This window comes from Acanthopagrus latus, chromosome 10 (genome assembly GCF_904848185.1).
Source record: "Acanthopagrus latus isolate v.2019 chromosome 10, fAcaLat1.1, whole genome shotgun sequence".
Lineage (NCBI taxonomy): Eukaryota > Metazoa > Chordata > Actinopteri > Spariformes > Sparidae > Acanthopagrus > Acanthopagrus latus.
The window spans coordinates 6,417,000-6,439,642 of record NC_051048.1 but is presented as its reverse complement, the minus strand read 5'-3'; the positions used below and the strand labels follow the sequence as shown (position 1 = coordinate 6,439,642).

Here is a 22,643-nt window from a genome sequence, read left to right as displayed (position 1 = left end):
AATTAAAATCTAAAAACAAAGACTCAGAATCCACATCATGCGTTTTCCTTTATCCAGTTTCTTTTTAATCTCACAAAACACATGAATCTGAGACATGAGCTCGTTTTCTTTTTTTTTCCTTCTGTGCAGCTAAACAATCTCACCAATTTTAAAAACAAGGGAGAAGAAAATAATTTATACATCCTTTTTTTTTTTAATCATATCTACAAAAATAAAATCAAATACGAGGACTAAGGCTTTACAGAAAAAAAATTAACATATATAAAACAAGTGGGTCTGATCTCTATATTACATGAGTGAACAAGATTTCTTTTTTTTCTTTTTTTAAAAAAAAGACACAAAATAAAAAGACAATGAGATGATAGTTAACGACGTGTGTATGCATACAGTAGTTTGCACCGTGCAGGGAAGTTTGTGCAACATTTGTTTTTTTTTTTTAAAGGAATCAGTTACAGCTTTTTTTTTCTATAGCCGGTTAGGGCCACAACGCTGATGTCAATGTACAAGATAGTATGGAAAAAAAAAGTAATCATGGAAGATATAAAGAAATTGAAGTGTAGAGGTAGAAATTGGAGATGAAAAATGCTGGAGTTAGAGGAAAGAAGAGGAAAAGAGATTTTTGTTTTTGAGGAGAGGAAGAGATTCTGATTCAACCAGCTCAGACCAGCTGCCAGATCACAGAACACATGCGAAGATGTTCAGCGTTCAAACAAAGGAATCTCTTTTCATAGACAAAACATGAGCTAGTCTGAGATGCTTAATAATCAGCTTTGTTCCCTTCAACTCCTCTGAGGAACGAGAGACTCTGAGAGGCAAATGAGCGAGAAAAAAAAATGCACAAGATTCATTTCCAAAGTCTGATCAAAGATTTTTCTTCCTCCTTTTGGTGTGATTTAAGTTGAATGTTTTTTGTTTATCAGGATAATTTTTTTCTTCCTTTTTTTGCATTGTGTTTGTTGTTGTCATATTGTCTTTACAAGAGGAGGAAGTGTGCCCACTACGTTTTCACCGATCCCTCAACTCTGCCTCTGATTGGCTTGCACCGATATTCTCACCCTCACTATTTTCACGCCACAGCAAAGGCAACCAATCAGCGGCAGAGTAGGGTGGGTCTTGTCGAGAAAAGCGGTGCTATCTATAATAACTGTGTGCGCTTCAGTCTCTTTTGGCACAAATGACACTGACATTTGTTTATCTAGTTCCGGATCAGAGCTGAAAGAAAGCACACACTTTAAAAATGCATAAACTTTTTCCCACCAATTTTCACAGATGGAAATTGATAAATTGAAAAGCAGAAAAATTACTTTTATTTTTTTCTACACCTGCTCTCGAGTCATAAACAGAGAGAAAACAAGGTAGATCAGACTTAGAAAATGGATCATCAAAATGTTGCTTTTTCCTCTTTTTCCAGCCTCTTGGCCTCTCAGGGCACCCATACTGAAGAGATATTGCACTTTGGTAGAATATTTTCACATTTTAGCACAAATTACTCAAGTTCATACAGCTGCAAAAACTAGCTCTCATTTTGATTTTTTGGTTGCGCCTCTCATCGAGGACACCTCCCGTGTGTTTTGGCTAAAGAGTGAAAAGCTTCCACCAGGCAGTGAAATATCATTTTCATAGCAGAATCAGTGGCTGGTAGATTGTAAATACTTGGCTCTTGGTTTGGTTCTATGTGGTAGTGTGTGGTCAGTTTTTGAAGCTGGTAAAGAGGCTGGGTAGCTCACTAAAGCGCTCCTCGTTAGTATTTGAAACCAGCTCAAATAAAATTCAGTCCAGTGTGGCTCTGCCCAGCTTGATATGAGAACAGAAGAGAAAAAAAAATAACAATCTAACTGGTGCAAGGAGAAGCTCTTTCCTCGTTACAGTTGACATTTTTGGTCAACTGTGTTAGAATTACTTCAGGACAGATGGAGCTTGAGAAAAATAAGACAAGCACTGGGCTTTAGTGTCAGTCTTTGCTGGTTACACGTGCCTCAACCAAGGCGTACAAAATATTTAATTACTTCTACATATGATCCAAAAATAGTTAAAGAAATAGTTCCACATTTCAGAAAACAAACTTCTGTGCGTTCTTACAGTGTTAGATGAGTAGATCGGTACCGCTGTCATGTTTAGTACGGAGCTGGAGCGAGCCGCTGGTTAGCTTCACATCGAGACTTGAAATGGGAAAACAGCTAGCTTGGCTCTGTCTATAGGTATCGACCTTCTGCAGCTAATTAACACAATATATCTTGTTTAACACAAACAATACTGACACATTGTGGTTTTTGTGGAACTAACAAGATATAATGTCTTAACTGGTGAATATATATGCACTGTAGGTTTATCATTTAATCTTTAGATCCCTTTTACACTGCTCGTTTTGTGGCATTATGCTACGACATGCACTGTAGTTACAGACACTGTTTACACACAGTGTTAAATGAGCACTATAAAGTTGTGGAGAAGAAGAACTTAAAACTCAGAATTTTAATATTTACAATATCACTAGGGTATTTACACAAACTTTTTACAAGCTGTTTTCAGTGGAAAATAAGGTCCCCAAAAGTTTTTTGCCAAATATAGACAAAGTAAAACAGTACAAAACTATGTTGTTCTTTAAGGGAAGTTTGTTAATTTCAGTCATGAAAACCAATAGTTTGTTTACGTAGTTTGTTTATGCATGAAATAATTTATGTCAATGATGATGTTCCACTTTTGATTAAAGAAACATCGTCCTCAGAACTACTTAGTGCTTTAAACAACTTCAGTAAGAGAGTTACAAAAATTGGTGATATAAAGTAAGGTATCATCTGCATACAAGAGGTAATAACTTCAACCTCGAACTTAAGAAAAAGATATTAAAATGGTAACAATGACTCTGGTCTTCATGCTAGTATTATATCCCTGCTGGCTGCCCAATCAGTACCGTGCTTGTGCAAATCTCCTATTTTACTTGCACTTAAAAAACCCTGCATATGCACAGTAATTATGGTGTACAAATGGTGTAAGACAGAGCCAGGCTAACTGATTCTCACTGCTCCCAGTCTTCATGCTAAGCTAAACTAAGTAGCTGCTGGGGAAGCTTTGCATTTACAGTACAGACATGAAAGTAGTATCGATCTCTGCAAATAAGCACATTTTCCCAGAAGTCAAACCATTCCTTCTTCCAACTGTTGCTGCAATCACAGACCAGTTGCATATAGCAGTTATTATTTTTGACTTGGACCATGTGCGTAAACTAGAGTTTGGAAAATTACATTTTACAAAGCTTTCCCCAGTAAATATAAGTTGTTGTGTGCAAGGAAGGGGTTTGTGTGTCTCTCTGGAAAGCCACTTGATAAAGAGCACAGTTCTTTTAACGGCTTTGGATGCGGGCTACATGGATATAAAGACTTTGCACGGTGTGATCGCTGTGATGGGAGAAGGGATACATCGCTGGTTCACAGTATTTACCGTGGTATTTACATGCGTGACACACCGGAGAGAGGGGCTAAAGGATGCACCGTCAAACCTTTAAGTGTAGACAGGCAACGTTAGCGGTGATATTTGGCAGCGGCTCGACTGACACACAAGTCTTCGGTGAAAATTCAAGTTTTAGTTTGAATCTGTATTTGTTCTGTTTCCACTCGCTCCTTGTCAACCACTCCCACCCTAAGAGTCTCCCAAATGTCAACCTAAACAACTTCACATGGTCAGAACTGCTGTGTGAATCCACTGAGCTTTGAAATCGCTGAGATCCCTGTACGCCTCTGAAGCAGCGCCGAAAAAATTAAAAACCTGCCAGCATTTCAGTAGTAAACAGCGCAAGTGGCATTTCCAGAACTTAAAAATGAACAATGAACCACGCAGTGATCAAAATGTTGCACCGATGCTTCCAAGCAGCCGTCGTGTAGCTTAACAGAAGGCTTAAGGATGAATGTGAGTATGTCAAGTGTTGCTGCGACATGACAATAACTGTAGTGTCTCTGATATGAAACGGTTAAATGATGTGTGTGTCTGTGTGTGTGTGTGATGTTGGTTTCCTTACCCAGTGCAAATAACCTGAATTATATAGACACAGTCCTTCGGCCGTGGTGGCAGGTGAACTCAGTGTAAAGCAACATACGTAGGGGGGAGGGTACCCCCGGAGGCCAGTGGCATCTCCAGTCCCTGATCCGTCCACCGCAGAGGACGTACGTGACAGAGGGATGCATTGTGGGTAAAGTGCAGGGGTGATGGGTCCCTCGGGTTTTCTTTTTTCTCCTTAAATTAACATTTCAACACTTTTCTGCTCTGTTCCTTCAACCAGCTCTTTCAAGCAAAGACATACAACTCATTTTCCTTCACAAAAATCCTACGTTTTACACTTTCAGCTCTTCCAACTTTTCCTTTCTCGTCGCCAGACAACCAGTCTCCTTCTGCCTTTTTGTTCCTTCATACGTTCCTCCCTCGCTCCGTCCTTGACTCCCTTGCGCTCCGGTACAAGTCAGAGCTTGTGCTGATCTCAGAAATCCTGTTGAGTCCATCCGGCACAATATTATTAAAAAAAGAAACAAAAATAAAAACAAAAAACGTCCATGGTCCTTCCCAGGCTCTGTTCCTCTGGCCTGTGCATGCAGGGATGAGGGGAGGCTGGGCTGCAGTGCCCAAGTCTGACAGTGGGTTCATGTGAGTGCGTCTGAATCAAGATCGAGTGACTTGCAGGTAAATCCACTCAGAATCCTGTCGACTGAATCTTGGGCTCTGCTGGACTGCCCTCTTTGCCTGGTTTGGTTTAAGAAAACAAAGATATTATTTGGCTTAGAAAATAATCTAAAACTGCACCATCAGCTACTGTTTTGTGAATCTTTACAAAGTAAATTCAGTTCTGCCTTACCGTCTCCTGAGCCGCGATCCAGAGATGGCGTTCTGGAAACGGTTGCTGAGGGACACTGTTGGTCTTCTGACTCCTGATTGACAGACGGCTCTCTGAGGGTTTTCAAAAGCTTGTGATGGGCCTTCTCTATCTCCTGCAAAGGCATGAAGAGACATCAACAAAATTATGCCAGCTGCTGAATGGGGAAAAATCTTCAACTAGCTGCTGCAAACTTGGCTATATACAGGGTTATACAGAATATTCCACTGTTTAGAAATGTTTGGCCCTGTTGATCATGAAAATAGTGTGGTAATTGGTAAATGGACTTGCATTTCTATAGCACTTTTCCAGTCCACTGACTGCTCAAAGCGCTTTACAACACTTGTCGCATTCAACGATTCACACGCACACACATTCATACACTGATGGCAGAGGCTGCCATGCAAATTGCCAACTGCTCATCGGGAGCAAATTGAGGTTGAGCATTGTGCTCAAGGATAGGTCGACACACAGCCAGAGGAGTCACGCTGAGCTACATTCTACAATAGGCATTAATACATTTGTGTGAGGAGAACTAACTAAGCAGTCGAATAGCTAGGGTTACAGCTGTTTTTGGGTTCCCACCCTTATTCACAAAGTATTTTTTTTTTAAATATACATTGAAGGAATAAAAAAGAAAAATAAATAAAGGAAACGAATGACAAGTGAAAACAAAGTGGTCGCGTTCATGGACATGGTGCTGCCCGAACACAAACTCACCTTCAGCTTCCGCAACTTGCTCATCAACCCCTCGATTGTGTGGAAAATCTCATCCACATTTTTGATCACATGGCTCTGGTTTGCAGCCTGCGGTTGGCCTGTTTCTTCTTCTTCTTCTTCCAGTTGCATAGCCTCTGATTGGTCGGGCTCAGGACCGCAGGCTAGCGCATCCTCGTCTGGCTTTGTCTGCGCTGACATAACTTCCTCCAGAGGCTGAGGGAAGTGGCTGGCGGTGGGGGTGGGCGGGTCGTTGGGGTCGTCTGTGAAGCTCTCTCCCTGCTCTGTTGGCATTACTAGGTAGAAAGTGTTCCCTGAAGGGCAGAAATGCGAAAGCAAACAGAAAGTGTGCCGGTGAGTAAAATTAACTCAACAACTCTAATTATAGATGATATTCTTTATCTGTTATCTTTATTACCCTGATCAGTAGCCTCGCCTCTCGGCTTGGATGATTGGTCGGAGGGTAGGGTGACATCATCAGTGATGTCGTCAGGGACAGAGGAAGAAGAAGAAGGACCCGCAACCACAGCTATGCACAGAAGATAGACGTGTGATAGAGGAAAAAGTGTTTTGTACGTGAATGAAAAAGGAGTCAAAAAGAGTGAGGGAGCAGTGGATCAGTGTGTCGTCGTGTTGTGAGGAGCAAGCAGACAAAAGAAGAGGAGAAAAAGTCCAAGAAAATAAAATAATATTTCACCGAGAGAAGAAAAACATGCAAAGAAAAGGCAGCCATCAAAGACACCCCGATTTAATCCAAAAACAGAGAGCACGGTGAGCCGAATTCACTCTGAGTTCAACCAATCACACCAAATATTCAACTTACTTTACAATTACTTTAGAGAATTGCATGACGTCAGAATGATCAGCCAGCCCTGCTGAAGAGTCAAGGAGGACTATTTGGAAGCTTTTCTTAATCTGATCCGTTACCTTTCCTCACGACCTGGACGCTGGGCCGCTCATCTTCAGGCGGCAGGACCTCCTCAGGCTCTGCCTCCCATTCGTCGGCGCTGAAGTTGGGGCCCGTCTCCAGAGACTCATGCTGTTGTCTTTCGGTGAACGAGCTCCTCTCATTGGCCGTCTCGTTAGTGGGCGTGTCGTCTGAATCGTGGCTCCAACCGTCCTCTTCCAAATCCCTCAATATGAGCTGCCTCAGCGTTTCAACTGTGGAGGCATGAAAACACCAAAATGAAAAAAGATTATGGTTACTAAAAAGATTTTATAAACTTACACCAAGATCAAAATAAGATACGTTAGATAATGTATGTTCCTTGATCTAAAGCATTGACACCAAGTATAAAATTCAAGAGTTTGTGGCGCCTTCTCACCGTCTTGTAACGCGGCCTCTGCCACGCCCCCTGCTGCGTTTCTTTCCGATTGGTCCGAAGGAGAGATGGCTGAGAGCACAATGTCGTCGTTGGAGGAATGAGTCTCCATCGAGTCCGACTGCTCTGTCAACGAGTTATCTGGAAGATTTGGAACAGTTGAAGGGTTAAAAAAAAATCAATCAATAAATAATGATAATAATAATCAAAGCCTTTGTTTTGCTACGGCCGGTAAGATTGTCAAATATTTGAGAAACAAAATAAAATACAGTTAAATTAGTAGATTCTGGTCATTATAATAATTATTACCTGCATACGTATTACTGCCAGTTGACACTGGAGATGCACTGCGTAGACTGGGTGACCTACAAAAAAATGCACACACAACGCACATTAAGCAAGGTGATGAAAATAAGTGTTTAAAAAGAAGAAAAGAAGCAAATGAAAAGACATGTAATAATATAATGCATAACACGTCTTCACTGTTAACAAATTCCATCATTCTATTATTCACAGACAGAAGAGCTACTGACGATATAGGCATGGATCCATGATTGATCAGGGGTGACGATCCGCCCGCCGACGAGATGGTCTTTTCAAGTAAATCTTTCCAGCTGTGAAACAAAAAGCAACAGTCAACTGTTTGAAGGGCAGAAATCTCACGGAGTTCCTGAGTTCAGGGTTCATACAGCGTTTAAAGAGTAACATTCAAGCACTTTTTAAAACTTAACCAAAACGCGCTTACGTGTTTTTCTCGGATGACGACCCGGCCACCAGCTCGTAGATCTGCCTCTCAGTGGTGCTGATGATGTAGAGGGCTTTGTTGTCTGGAGTGAAATCACAAGTTCAGCACCACAAAAAGAGCTACGTTTTAAATTCTGCTTTATTAAAAAGGTAACTGCAGTATTACCTGTAGCTACTGAGCGGACAAGCAGTGAGTCCAGCTTCACCAGAGGGCTGAAGGAGGTCTTGCTGTCCCCGCCTCCTCCGCCGCCTCCACCCAGCCAGCGGGATGGATATCTGAGCTGCAGCCGGTCATCTGGGCCCCTCTGCAGAAGGACCAGGCAGTCCGACAGCAGCAGTGCTTGAATCTCTGATGGAGGGAAACAGAGACGGGAGATAAAAATGGGTACGAAACCAACCTGATGGCACAGTAGATGTCCCAGCATCATTACAGTGAACAGAAACTTTTTTTCATATTCTAATTTAAAGATCATCGCTCTTCGACAGGGTGTACTAACATTATAATGCCACACATTATCAATATATCAGTGGCAAAAACTGACTTAAAATGACAAAACCTTGTTTATCTCAGACAATATGTCATCCATTAAAAATAATTTATTGTCAACATGATTGGATTTACTCATATTCTGAACTTCTTGGTAAGCTAATCACTTGTAAAACAATAAAAACTCAACTGAAAGGAAAACATGGAAACTAAAAACTAACTTTAAAAAATAAAGCCCGATAATAATTCTGATGTGTCCTCAAATCAGGCACTGACCTATCTGCTTGTCTTTGTTGACTTTCCACGTGAGAGGACCTTCATGAATCATTCTCTTAGTGGACAAGTCCAGATTCTGTGAGAGACAAGGGAAGTCAAAAAGCAGGAAAAGCTTCTGGTGGACACGGTTCTGTAGCTTTCATTACATTATCAGCAAAGTGAACAAGGAAGGAACAGAGTCACCAGAATCTGACTACCTTGAATTGAGGGGCAGCGTCCAGCCTGCGTTGGTATTGGCTGAGGCGTTGCCGGTGTTCTGTTTCCCTGACGACTTCGTTGACGGCCTGCAGTATCCCTCGGCAGCACGCCTGGGCGCGCTGGAGCGAGGGGAGGTCTGACGTACCGGCTGAAAGAGAAAATAAACAAACAATATCTTAAAAATTGCTTTCTTTTTTTTGGCACGCTGTCTCGTGTTCACGCCATCTCCACTAATCCTCACCCTCTGTGTGTTTGATGATGTTGTCCAGCAGCAGCGGGTACTTGGTGAGTCTCTGCATCTCGGACACCAGCAGGTCTTTGAGCTGCAGCCTCCGACAGTGAGGACTAGCTTCACACTCCTGAACAAATGTGGAACAAATGAGCACGTAAAAGCGACAAGTGCTAATACATCTACAAGTGTGAGTGCTTGTATGTGTATGTGTGTGTGTACCTGGATGATGTGAGCGAAGCGAGGGTCTTTCCGTTGCTTGTTCTTGATGAGCTCCAGGGCCTGAGACTGCTGGCGGCACAGCTGGGACGCCTGTTCCTGAAACTCGTCTCCGGCTGCACCTTCAAACTAACAAACGCATGCCGCCGTTAAACACACTACATTCAGCAAACGCCCCCCATGTTACAGCAGAAAGTCAGATGATGAAAACGGAGATAAAATGGTGTTGGAGATTATCTCACTCACCCTGGCCAGCATGACATCCCCAATGTCCTGAACGATGGGAGTTTCTCGCCGCTTCTTCATCGCCTCGCACAGACTCGCTGCAACGTGAAGAGTGACAAATACAAATTATTTCAAACAGCCGCAATAACTGAATCCACTGATCCAGAGAATCATATGGTAGAAAAAAAAATGTGCTATTCGAGTGAGGCAACTATGTAACACCATATACTTCTATGTTCTAAATTAAAGCCCAGAGCACATATTGACTCAGACTGAGATTGCATTCAACTGTTACGACCTTCGCCTGGTATTTTGCTTCACTAATTATTATTTGCCTGGCAGAAGACAGGCCTGAATACATGCTGACTCAAAGTACAACTCACTTTAATGTGTAAACAGAAACAGTTAAACAAGTGACCTGTAGTGTTCATCTGCTATGTTCTCACAGCTTCATGTTTGATTTAAAAAATAGCCTTAAATAATATTCATTGATATCGCTTTTCTTCACATTAACAAATGCTCAACTTTACCTGCAATTATGGTGCAAAGAACAACATATTAAAAACCCTGACACACACACACACACACACAGACACAGAGACACACACAGCAAAAAAAAAAGCACACAGACTGACCGTGGAGTTCGTAGACCTCGGGCAGGTTTGGGAAGATGCAGGCCAGCTCATCAGAGTTCAGCACCGACCGCATCTTCTGGAAAAAGACCTGGTCCAGGACTCTCAAGGTCCGCAGGTGAGACGCCTCGGTGGTGAACAGCTCTGATGACAGAAGGAGCGAACGCAGGTAATGAACATCAGTGAACGACCGCGAGATACCTATGACGTATTATTAACAACAAACACTAGTTATTGGCTTCTACCGTATATGACGGCCTGTCTGTCCACCTCCCTCGGACTGAGTGTGGCGAGCAGCTGAGGAGGAACTGTGTCCTGCCAGTTCTGACCGTCGCCCACGTCCTCCTCCAGCGCCGCGGCGTCCGGCAGCAGTGCCAATGGTGAGTCGACACTCCTGCAGGGTCACACGCATAAACACAGTTAAATTGACCAAAGTGGACAGAGAGGGGGATGGACAGGACAAGATGGATAAAGAAAAAAAAAACAAATTTGAACACAAACGTGGCTATTATAGAAAAAAAATGTCTTTCTTTCATGTACACCAAACCTTCAGTTTTGCATGTGGGGAAGAAGCCAGCCATCTTTATTTAAAGCTCCTGCCAGACAATTAGTTAAACTGGTCATCAATCGTCTAGGGGAGGGTGACACGGAAACTCACCTGCGTCTAGACCGAGGGGTGTATGGGGGTGTAGGGTTCTCTAGAGACCTGAGTGTGAGAGAGAGTGGAGAGAGAGATGGCATGAGGTCCGGGGCGTTTGAGATGTAAAGCTCTCATTAAAAAGGGGGAGAGGTTTGATTGCTCGAAGCTCATTCTGTTGTTTGTAGAGCTGGATATCATCCCTCATTTCTCAAATCAGTCAATTCAGTTAGGCATATCTTAGGTTACAATACCTTGATAATAAAAGATTATGGAAGAACAAGGAACCCTGAAGTGCAGTATCAAATATATTCATGTTTATGTAAAGAATTTAATCAAATGTCATTACAGTACATCTAATCTTTACCGTGCAGAGCTGCTGGAGGCGGACGACGAGGCGCTGTGCTGCAGCGGCCTGAGGCCCGGCCCCTCCCTCTCCTCCCCGCAGTCCTCCATGTCCACGTCGCTACGAGAGCGTGGGACCGACTCCGTCCCCGAGACGACACCCCGCCGACGGCCTTCTCCCTGAGCCTTCAACGACTCGCTACGTGCCAGACGCACTGAGACCGTTGGGCTGCGTAACAAAAAAACAATTGAATGAAATCATTGAGCGTCAAAGACTTTGAAGAGTTCTTATGAGCTGATGTTGAGTTTTTACTCCAGTTGGACTTCAGGGGTACCTGTCCATGCTGTCTTCTCCCAGGCTGCTGGAGGAGAGCCTCTGGGCGTCGGCACCGTCTCCTCCCTCCTCTCCCACGTCGGCGTTATTCTCAAACTGCTGAATGATGTTCTTCACATTGCCGGGACGGACTGCACACACAGACGGATAACACGCAGTGTGATCAAACAGCACAGACACACACAATCAGCAGAAAAAGCTGATGTGTATGAAACGGGCTGGAATCATCAAACTACACTCAATTTATGAAAAAAACGTATATATTTTTGGAGAAAGAAGCAAAATTTAACCAAATAGTAAAAGCAAAAAAAATGCAATGATATGAAAATAAATACCTTCGGTGGGTGACAACGGGACATGGAATGCTACAAAATCAAAAAAATGAACCAAACAGAAACAATGAAATCAGAACAACAGGACACAATGAAAAAAATCCACAAATCAATAAATAAACTTGCAAAACAATAAAAAGGCAAACAGAGGGCAGAAAGAAATCAATATCGTCTGACAGACACAATGAGTACCGGTGTCACATGTGTGTCTGTGTTAGCGTGTGTGTGTGTGTGTGTGTGCCAGTGTATCGATACTGTCAGCTCTCGGCGAACATCAACAAACTCTATATATGAATGCGTGTGTGTGTTTGGAATTACTGGACTGGGATGTGTTCCGGGGTTTGCCGATGTACTTCAGGATGGGATTTCTCTTTTTATCCTCTCCATCTTTCTCTTTCTTCATTCCACTCAGCTGTGGAGAGAGAAGCCAGGAAGTCATATAATCAACGCGTGAACCGTGACTTCCATCCAGTCCTTCTTCACTAATTCACTGTAACGATTACAGTGTTCCCTTCAACCGGAGAAACAACACGGGGGGCAGTTGCAACTCTCACCTTTTTCGTCTTTAAGAAAGCCAGCCACTTCTCCTTCTCGGTGCTCAGACCGGGGAACACCTTGGAGTCTCTCAGCTTGATGCCGGAGTGACGCAGGTAGAGGAGCACGGCGGACGCCAGAGGAGAACTGAGCGAGAGGGTGGAGAGAGAGAGAGGGGACAAAAAAGGAAAAGGTGTTGAGGAAGCTTTCAATCTCTCAGACGTGCTGCTGTTAAATCGTATTTCACTCCAATGGAGCAGACGAGTCGCTTCTTTTTTCTTTTTTTTTACCTTCTGTCCTCTTCGTGCTTTGATCTGCAGCGAGAACACAAGGAGAGACATAAAAACGCGGTTAACTCTCTCCACACAGGCTTTCAAAGAGACATCCAGTGTAACGTCCAAGCGTATAAACAGCGATGCAAGAAACAGGCGGTAGTGAGACTGTCATGTGACGGGAATCAGCCCGTGTGTGTATAAAGTCAAAGAAGTAAATGTCATGTGGTTTTGCCGCTGTGGTAATGACCTTTGTTATGAGCTCCTTCTGTTGCTTTGTAATAACTATTTTATTGGGCACTGAACATCTGACCCTGTTGCTAGGCAAACACGGTCCCTTCAGTCTTAGTGTGGGTGTGATTATATTCGCTTCAGGAGCAGTGCCACATGTTGAAGCAGGCCAGTAAATGTGATTTTACTTGACAAGTGTGGTCTACATCTGGAAATGAATCATGTAATACATTCCAAAGAAACACAGCCTGATCTTCTCTAATTTGACTTCATTTCGATAAACGTCACCTCGTATCAACATGCAGTGAACCAAAACCTTGTTGCAATTTTACAGGTTTTAGTGACGCGACAGCTTTATGTGAGGAAGACACACACTCACAGTATTTCCCAGAGGGCGGTGACCTGTCTGTCCACCACCTGTCTCTCCTTCACCGGGTCTCCATCCAACTGCTGCAGGTCTCCTTCTCCAAACAGAGAGCCGAGACCCATCATCTGCTTGTTCCTATGAAATACAGGTTTACATGTTACTGTGAACTCTTTAACACGGCAATTTACTCGTGTGTCTTTGTGGTCATTATTCTACCTAAACAGAGCAGTTACACATCATCTCAGACAATGTACCTGTAGTCCTGGATCTGGTCCTGGATGTCCGGCAGCACCTGCTGCTGCAGCTCTGACAGAGGTCCTCTGATGTCCTCCTGAGCATGAAGTCGATTTTCTGAAGGGAAGATGGACACAACAGAATGTCAGGTATCTACAGCTATTAGACACTTTCATTTAATGTCTTTTATTAGAGCTTTCCGAGGTGGATTTTGACCAAATTTACTGATTTTTAGGACAAATTATCTTCTTCTTAATCCAGTATTGCAGGTATGAATACAGGTATGCAGTATTGTGGTCCCATGCAGTGGTTGTGTTGAACCACATGTACGAATATGGTTATTAAAATGAGTTACCTGAATCTACTTTTTGCTTACAGGTAAGTGACACTGTAAGATTCAAATGTAAGACTATTAAATGATTTTCAAGGCACGATGATCATTACAGCGATGTGGATCAACCACTGAATTAATCAGTCACAATTCAAAACTGAGTGAGCTCACGACTCAACAAGCTTTTAATCGTCTTACCTATATCAGTGAGATACTCCTCTCGTACTTTGATTTTCAGAGGCTACAAGGGGAAAAAATAAACAGCGTTGCTTTTATGTTTCAGACACTGATTCTGTAATGTTACAGTAATAACAGACGCAGGGAACATAAATATTTACATTTTTTGCATGTAAAAAACTGTATGCAGTATCATTTAACGTCTGTGATGCCAAGTGCAGGTGCTTCCAACACTGGTGTGTTAAATAAATATAAAATCATGAACAACATTGGCACGTACAGCATCTGGGTCCAGGAAATGGGAGCAGATCTGAGGTGCAAGTGCTCGGGCATCTTTTGGATTCGAGCCCAGGTAGGCCTCCACCGTCAGGTAAAACAGCTGTGGAAGACATGTTACTGTGATTAGGAGCAGGCAGACTCACAACTACATAAGCAAAGAGTTTGTCTAACATAACTTAACACACGATGTAATGACTGACCAGCGGGTTTGGGTCTAGAAGCTGGGTGAAGACGTATCTCATGAACACGGCCATGTGTGCCGGCCGTGACTTCAACAACTCGATGTCCTGGAACGGACCGTCCATCTGAGAGGAAGACAGAGACAATGTGAATACTTGACACCGATGGAGATCAACAAGCTTCTGCTGGATCCACGTCTCACCTCGTTGAACGCGTAGCCGTCATTCTCTTCATCCTCTTCCTCGGGGCCGATGATCTGGGCCTTTCCGCCCTTTGAACACAGATGCACAAACACGCATAGATTTCAAGAAATGAAAGCACAAGGACACACACACTCGAGGGATTATGCAAGCAGATCCAAACATGTCTGCCGTTTGTATTCACAAACTAGTTGGCTGACGAGACAAATGAAAGGTTGTGGTGATAAACTGCCTTCAGTGTCTCTGCTTGTCTCGTACATTTTAAAACGGCTATGAACACACAGTGATGCAAGACAGAAACAGAGAGGAGCAGATGAAGATGTACTGTACATGGCAGAGAAGTGAATGAATCAACACCACAAGTATGCAGCAGGTGATTCAGACCTCATCTTTGCAACTAGAAGTGTTATAGCGTTCCTGTATTTTCAGTATAACCTCAGCAGAAGGGCGCTCGTGGTGATACTGTGTTTACGCTACATGTGAGCTACTGCCAACAGCCTTAACGTGAAAGCAAGCGAGTGTGTCCATCTCACCAAGTCAGACAGGGTGTGTGTGTCGGAGTTCTGCCGTCGGTGTTGGGGGGTCCTGAAGGAGGATGAGGGGGAGGAGTGGGGACTCTCAAAGGCCTGGGGAAGGAGGAGGAGCAGGAGGAGGGAGGGAGGGAGGGAGGGAGGACGAGGGGGACGGGATGAGTGGGATCGTCTCATACACAAACACACACAGACAGTCTCGTGAAAACACAAGATGGTGCAGCCTACCTCCATGTCGCCTTCGCTTGAGTCCATCGACAGTCGACCTGCAGGAGCACAGAGGAGATGGACACCAATTATAAAACCATTTAAACCACAACAAGGAATGGTAGTTTCCAAGAGCTAACAGAAGTTTTAGATGCACTTTAAAGCCTTATGTTTACAGTTTTCTTTATATACATTAGAATAATCGTACTATTGATTTATGGTGGGGTGAGAACATCAAGAAGTCCTACAGTTCTACAGTCACAAAGAAAGTTCCACGGTGCACCTTTAGTTCAAATGTGAATCATCGCAGCACTGACAGATTTAATCAAAGAGGCAAAATGTAAGGGGATACAAACCTTCTCCTGCTATGACGTAGCTTGTGACAGACTCTGATCGCGTTCCCTCCTGGATGAACAGAAAGAAAGCCAAATTGTCATTTTTAAAAGCAAATTATGAATGTCATCATCAAAGCGGAATTCATTGATTTTTCTAGTTACAAGCAGGTCCTGACAGGGCTCCTGACTAACTTTCTACACTAGTGGAAAAGGTGAGCCAAATCTTTTTAGCTACTTTCTTAACACATTGTGTAACTGACTGTAAACAGGAAAAAGGTGCAGATACTCAATTTTTTTTACTTTAAAATAACAGCTTTAAAATCATTTTGATGGTACAGTGTCTTCTAATAGCGTAAACGGCATCTCTGGCTCAGCCACGCTATATTTGCGAGGCCCAATTCATTTAAAGTCCATGTGTGGAAAACACCAAACATCACCTTTTCTCACCCTAAACTATAATTATCTTACCTGACGTGCAGAATAAAATGTGTAAAAATGCTTTTATTTGAGTTCTTCATCACTATGTGGCCTTCTCACCAGATCCTGCTGAATCTTGACCCTGACTTGGTGAGCTCTCCTCTTGGCACTTTCAATCCGCTCCTCCAGTGACGGTGACGGGTTCTTCAACTGCTCCTCCATCAAGTCCTGTGAAGTGAATTAGTCACATCTGGTTATCAGATAGCGCAGCTGAAGGGAGGGATCTTTGTATATACAGGAGGAGGCGTGAAGGATTTCAGTACTGGTTTATCTGTTAAAGTGTGTACCTGCAGCTCAGCTTCTTCCTGCTCCAGCATTTTCCTGAGTATCTGAGTGGCATGTTTCTGTACTTCTGGGTCCTAAAACACACGTTTACAACAAATATTGTAAACAAGACAATCTTTGACAATCATGACAATTTTTACATTACCACAGGTCTGTTTGACTCAGTTCTGATGTAAAATAACGGTATCTGGGATGTGAGTGTCCACTTATACTGTTTGATCCTTAATATAATGTCATTCACCTGCAGTGGTTTGGGTCCAGTGATTCTTTGGGAAGGGGTGCTGCTCAGTCCAGAGGGCAAGGGTGGAGGCGGTGGCGGTGGAGCCTCCCCACCCAGAGACGTTCTTTGATTGGGCGAGATGTCGGTGGGGAGGGGCTCTAAGGGCAAGGCAGCGGTTGAGGGTGGCGGTCCTTGTAGTGTCAGGGCTACGTACGTTCCAGCTGAGAAACGATTAAAAATGGAATCAATTAAAATGTGAAGAAAAACAAAAACGGGCAGGTTTTACAGCAACTACACAAAACAACTTTTATTTCAAACTCACATTTGATGAGCTTTACCACCTCCTGATGGGACATGGAGGACACCAGCGAGCCGTTCACCTGAGAGACAGAAAGACAGGAGAGCCAGGTTAAAAACAGGAAACGAGCAGTGACTCTCAAATTCAGTGTGACAGAAAGTCATACAAACCTTTATGATTCGGTCCCCTTCTTGGACTCCGGCCTTCACTGCTGCACCACCTGTAAAAATGAAGACAGGCATTTTAAAGTGTGCTTCTGCAAACAATGTATTTACTTTCAAACAACTGATCTTGTAACTTTCTCATTACTTTTCTAGCACCTCTTTGCCTGAAAGAAAATTAAATGTCAGCTGTGTCCACGTGACTCACCTGGTCGGACGTTCTGCACTAGCTTGACTCTCTCTCCACAAACTGTGAAGCCGAAACCGAGCTGGTCCTTCTGCACGACCACGCATCTCTGGACCAGACCAGGACCTGGGAGATGAGGAGAGAAGGATGTAAAGGCTGTTTTCGGGATATTCGTTGATAAAAACAAAAAAAACATTAACCAGCTTGGGATGCTGTGATTACCGGTGCTCTCAGCGTGGATGTCAGCCGTGGGCTCCCTCTGCTGGGTGGCAGAGGATTTGCGCTCCGAGTCCCCGATGGTCAGACTGCTGAGCCTGGAGAGACGGGAGAAAAGAATAAAAAGGTTTGGCGTGTAACAAAACTAATCGAAACAGTTCAGAAAACGCTCAGGGAGGGGCTGATTGAACTGAGAAAAGGGAGGGATGATCTGAAAGGAATAAATAAAAGTGAGATAAACAAAAGATTGATGGAACAGGCCAAAGAGAGAGGAAAGGAACGTTTAAAACGCGAGAGAGGCGACGAGAAAAAAGCAGTCGACGGGAAAACTCACCAAGCAGCAAAGGGGCTGAAAGCGAAGCATGACAGAAAAGAAGGAAGAAGCAGATAAAGGGGGGGGAAAGGGAGGGAAAAGAGAAAAGAGAGAAGAATTTCAGAATGAAGACCAAACCCTGATGTAAGAGGAGACAAGAGTTCAAATCACTCCCGCGCCCTTTCTACTCGTACAGACTGTAAACGCTGAGAGCAGCCTTCGTTTCCAAGAACATATTTATCTAAGGGTGTGTGACGCATGGACACAGAACAAACACTGATGTGATTTGGTATTATTCCAGAGGTCCAGTGACTTGTTGGCTTACAGGGACAACTGAGAGCAAAATGTTAAACTTATTAACCCATTAAGACGGATTAGTTATGATTTATTAAGAGCTGGAAAAACACTGTGGAGCCAGTGAGCGCTGAAACCGTCAGTCAGTTAGAGGCAAGAAAACTAATAAACAACAAATTACATACTTGAGGAATTTCTTGTAAAAGAGAGAAGCTTAAAAAGTCACTTTCTTCTTGGAAATGAGGATTTGCTCCTGATAATATTAACTACTACTTGGGTTTGGAATTTTTTGGAGGACAACACAAATAATATAAAGATTTAAAGCTGCAATATGAAACTTTTGGGAAGAATTTTTAAATCAGAAGAGAAACATTTTCAGTGATTTCATTTTTTTTAACACCTAAACAAACTAAATAACAAACCGTCTTTGCTAATTAAAACAGAATGACCTTAACGAACAACAAAGTTTAATGCTGTTGTGCGGTGCTTATATGTGGCGGACCCTGCCACCTCTTTAGCTTCAAACAGTGTTCTGAGGACCTGATTTTCCCTTCATAAATACTTATTTATCACTTATTATTTATTTATTATTTTCATCTGTGGTTGGTTAATGTAACCTTATTTAACAGGGAAGGCGCACATTAATAAACATTGCAACGATTAGTCGATCGAAAGAAAATTCATCACCAGCTACTCTAACAGCCGACTGATCGTTTGAGTTGTTTTAAGCAAAAAAAGTCAAACATTAGCTGGTTTAAGCCTCATAAATGTGACGATTCGCTGCTTTTCTTTGACACGTATGGCAGTTGATGAAGAGTCTTGGGGTTTTGGACTGTTAGTTGGACAAAAGAAGCGATCTGAAGACGTCCCCTTGGGCTCAGCCTGTCTTGCCAAATCTTAGTTTACTGAACCAGAACTATCTGAGTGGGCTGACTTAGTTCGGAGTAGGTGGAGGTAGGTGGAGTCAGCAGTGAATATAAAAATGACCAACTAGGATCGAATCAATCCAATCCACCAAACCAGCAACATGGTGCCTGTCAATACTGACATCATTAGATAGAAGTCAGTGTTCAATTATGATTTACGTGCCAGGGATATTAATTGGCGCAATCCAATGAGCTGCAAATCCAATCCGAGCAACTGAAATGAGTGCCTGTTGCTAACTCCACCTCCTCCGCTACGTCAAGCCCAAGCCTCCTGAAAAAAGTGCTGCCGCAGCGACAGTCTGCAATCTGTAGGTGTCATTAACCCCAAACCCTGACATGAGCCCCTCACAGGACAGCTGTCCTACCTGAACAGGTGGGCGTTTTTCTTATTGGCTGCCCTGCTGTCACATGACACACACAGACACAGCAGTGGGCACGTGCACAAGAACACACACGGGGGGGGTTGACAGCAGGAGAAACAGGAGAGAGACACGTGATCAAGACACAGATGAATCTACACAGATGACCACGGAGACACAAGTGTAGAGCTACGTGGTGACAACAAACAGGATGAACATCAAGTTATAGCAGAGGCAGAGCTACAAACAGCTGGCAGAGAGATTTAACAACAAACACACATTCAAAAATGAGGGATTATCTGCTGACATCCGCCTTGTTGACCGCTACCGCTCAATCAGCGATTAAGATGCTTTTCACCACCAAAATACAATCTTGTTGTCTTATATGTTTGGTTCTCTAGTTTACATGGCAAAAAACAACGACTCTTACAGTTGGAAAAGATTACAGTACGCAAGTTGACGCTGAAACATGCTGGATCAAAGTAAGTGAATATGGATGATGGTAAGAAATGTTCACCAAAGTCACGTACTGCATGTCAATTTTGGCTTGCATGTCATCTGTAATATGGTATTTCAGTTGAAGCGTCTAAGGCGATTACATGCAGAAAAAATTGTTTTTGGTGTCTGTGTTGCTCACATGTTCGGACACGACGCACATGAACACATCAGAGTCAGAACACTGACTTCCCAACTTGGGAGGGGCACATGAATGCAGCATCATTCTTCTAGAAGTCTGAATTACTGATGGTATTTCAGGGAGAACGTTGTTCTGAAACTCTTTTACATTTTCGAACAGTCAGTGATGGAATGAACCTAAGTACAGTTTTGAGGTACTTAACTTGTGTATTTCCTTTTCTCTTTATAATTTCTCTCAACTACATTTATTTGATACATTTGGTTGCTTTGCAGATTCATGCTTTGTTTGTTTTGTTGTTTATTGGCTATTTATTGTGATCAGGAAGTGCTGTAGGTGGGATATTGTACGAGAGGATGTTGCAGCGAACTTCAGACAACAGCTGGGGTACAAACCTTCACTGAATCTGCACTATATTCATATATCCGGCACTATGCAATATGAAACATAGCTGGCAGTTCAGTGGACTGTTGATGATGGCGGTCACTTTTTGACCCATCGGGAAAATGCAAATGAACATGTGAGTGAGAGGCTGAAGCTTAAATGCTGTCATTTTTCAGCATCCCACAGTCTTCTGTCTGGTGAGAATAAAGAGATGAAACTGTAATTTCAGGACCAACACCGCTGGCTCTGACGCATGGGGTAAGAAATATCCCTATTTCTTTCAAGAAAGCCAATTATTACGCTTTTAAAATTAAAGGTGCGAGTATTATATGAACAAATGGTATAAACTTGACTGGTGGAGTCTTTTGTTTAAAGCTTGATTTGTCATGCATACAGTACTCTCTTTCACCTCGCAGTTGCCAGCCTGTCTGACAGGTACTTCCAGCGGCCAGACTGGACCTTAGCCAATCGAAGCCGCCTCTGGCTGATCTGGGAGCACCGCATTTTTTAAGAGGTGTATCCAGAAAAATCAACACTGTCTGGCTCGTACCTGTCCAGCGTGGAGGTGGGTTGGCGGAGACTCATGTCTGCTTCCTGGTGCGGGGTCAACAATGTCACTGGGTCTCTTTTATCGTCATCATCATCATCATCATCTCCATCATCTCTTTCCTTGTCAAGCCTTCACGGCCACACAATGCGGGGCTCTTGTGTTGTGCTTTTTGATCAGATCTTCGAGTTGCTTGGAAGCTGGATCAGATCAGACAGAGTGCTGCTCCTCATGATCCCATCCAAAACCCCCCTCCCAGTGGTTCCAGTCAGGTAGCAGCTGCGCTTTTTAAAAAAAAACAAAACCTTAAGTCCTCAGTCTCCTTTTTCCAATGCGTTGCAGTAGTGGTTCAAAAATAAAAAGCTACGATTATTAAAAAAAAAAAAAAAAAGGCTGTTAGTGGCTTGATATGGGTTCAGCTGTAGTGGCAGATGAATACAAAAAAAGGGGGACAGTCTGCTTCCTCAAAGGTCATCAATCATGAATGAATGGCTGATATGTCTCGCTCTGCTGCAGGAGGTCAACAACTCCCGAGCCCCCTCAGTGTCTTTGTAAAGCTAATTCCTGGAAGATAACGTGTTGATTTCACCAAGCACACCTGACGTCCAGGTGGCAGAACAGCACTGTTTGCGGGTGATACCTGGTGGCACCCTTGCAATAAAAACCGGCTTACGACGAGCTTACAAGAAGGCAGACTTGTTTACATGTGTGTCTCTCGGCTGCTGTGCCAACTTTAGTAATCCCATCCAAGCCTAAAGACTCGCCACGGTGTCGCTCGTTGCATAGGTTATGTTAAAAAGATAAAGCATGAATGCCCCGTGTGATTGTGTTAGCGATATTATCTCAACTGGTGTGTTATTTGGCTAGCTAATTCTATCTGACGTACCTCAGGTTTATATGGGGGGATAAAGCTAAATAGCACAGCAGTCTAACACGTTTTCAAACTGACTGCAACTGGAAGATATGTCTATGCTAGCACACTGTAAACAACTAACAGCCCAGAGGCTACGCCGGCTTTGCATATCTGGCTAACGAACTAGCTAGCTAATTAGCAGATTAGCCGGCGTTGGCTAACGCTGCCGCTGGGCTTCTGAAAATGAAAGCGCCGTGCAGAGTGAAAGTTTCTCCCCCTACTTCGAGCTGTGACTTGTGTAAGGAGTGGACTGCGGGATGTGGACGACCACCTGAAGCGGCCTGCTTTATCCAGCTAGCGTTAGCTTCCTGCAGTTAGCCCTACGGAAAGGCCGCTTACGATCCGCGGCATCGCGTTGGTCCTCGGGCCGGTCGAAAGCGCCGCGAGCCCGGCCCCAGCTGCGCCAATGGAGCGGGTCCTTTAGCGGGGGCTAGCTAACCTGCTATGTCTGCAAGACGGAGGGGCAACCATGACTTCGACCGCATGCGGATAGCTGGGTGTTTAAGTGTCCGAGATAGTGGCAGTCCATGCGAATATTCCAACTCGATATGTCCCGTTTTCGTGCAATTTGAAACACTAACGCTGCATATTAGCCAGCTAGCTGGAAAAGGCAAGTCGATTCCAGCAAAGCTCCACCTCGCAGTCACAGTGGTACAATCCGGATTTGCTTCTCTCGGTCTCTTGATCCGCCAGAAGACTCTGAGGTTAATCACGACTGTTGCATGTATTTGTTGCCTCTTTACAAACTCCCAGGTCTTAACATTGTGATCTACTGCTGGTTTGTTGTCCTGCTGTCTTGACTGGTTGTTGATCCACAGCCATGTTCTCAGCGATCACTCCCGCAAACATGGAACAACAGCGCCCTCGTCCAGGTGGACCGCGGTACTGCAGGCGCTCTGACGTTAAAGGGGCATTATGTAGTTCTGGGAAATTTTAAAATTTTAAACACAGGATTTTGTATTTTTAAAAGTATTGATGAGGTAACTTTCTGTTACTG

General features: G+C 43.6%; 1 protein-coding gene across 8 annotated transcripts; it reads right to left on the bottom strand.

Annotated features, from left to right (window-relative positions):
* Window positions 1–170: 170 nt before the first annotated feature.
* arhgef11 (Rho guanine nucleotide exchange factor (GEF) 11) lies at window positions 171–22,550 on the bottom strand. 8 transcript variants are annotated; one of them, XM_037111902.1, is made up of 42 exons: window positions 20,737–22,549; window positions 19,175–19,210; window positions 17,283–17,374; window positions 17,082–17,186; window positions 16,883–16,932; window positions 16,737–16,794; window positions 16,436–16,635; window positions 16,197–16,268; window positions 15,970–16,077; window positions 15,454–15,502; window positions 15,119–15,156; window positions 14,894–14,986; window positions 14,363–14,431; window positions 14,181–14,285; window positions 13,982–14,080; window positions 13,723–13,765; window positions 13,214–13,310; window positions 12,972–13,094; window positions 12,380–12,403; window positions 12,110–12,236; window positions 11,874–11,967; window positions 11,559–11,588; window positions 11,225–11,354; window positions 10,912–11,118; window positions 10,566–10,613; window positions 10,153–10,301; window positions 9,911–10,051; window positions 9,297–9,373; window positions 9,054–9,179; window positions 8,844–8,961; window positions 8,602–8,750; window positions 8,405–8,480; window positions 7,808–7,990; window positions 7,643–7,724; window positions 7,431–7,511; window positions 7,207–7,262; window positions 6,901–7,038; window positions 6,503–6,736; window positions 5,994–6,104; window positions 5,579–5,889; window positions 4,841–4,973; window positions 171–4,728 (listed from the first exon to the last, which is right to left on the bottom strand). In XM_037111902.1, exons 1-42 carry the CDS (start codon window positions 20,769–20,771, stop codon window positions 4,679–4,681), a joined length of 4,347 nt encoding a protein of 1,448 aa, XP_036967797.1. In that variant the 5' UTR covers window positions 20,772–22,549; the 3' UTR covers window positions 171–4,678. The 8 variants fall into 8 exon arrangements, with proteins under 8 accessions (XP_036967797.1, XP_036967798.1, XP_036967799.1 ...); XM_037111903.1 differs by having other exon boundaries at window positions 19,175–19,207; XM_037111904.1 differs by lacking the exon at window positions 11,559–11,588 and having other exon boundaries at window positions 20,737–22,550.
* Window positions 22,551–22,643: the final 93 nt, after the last annotated feature.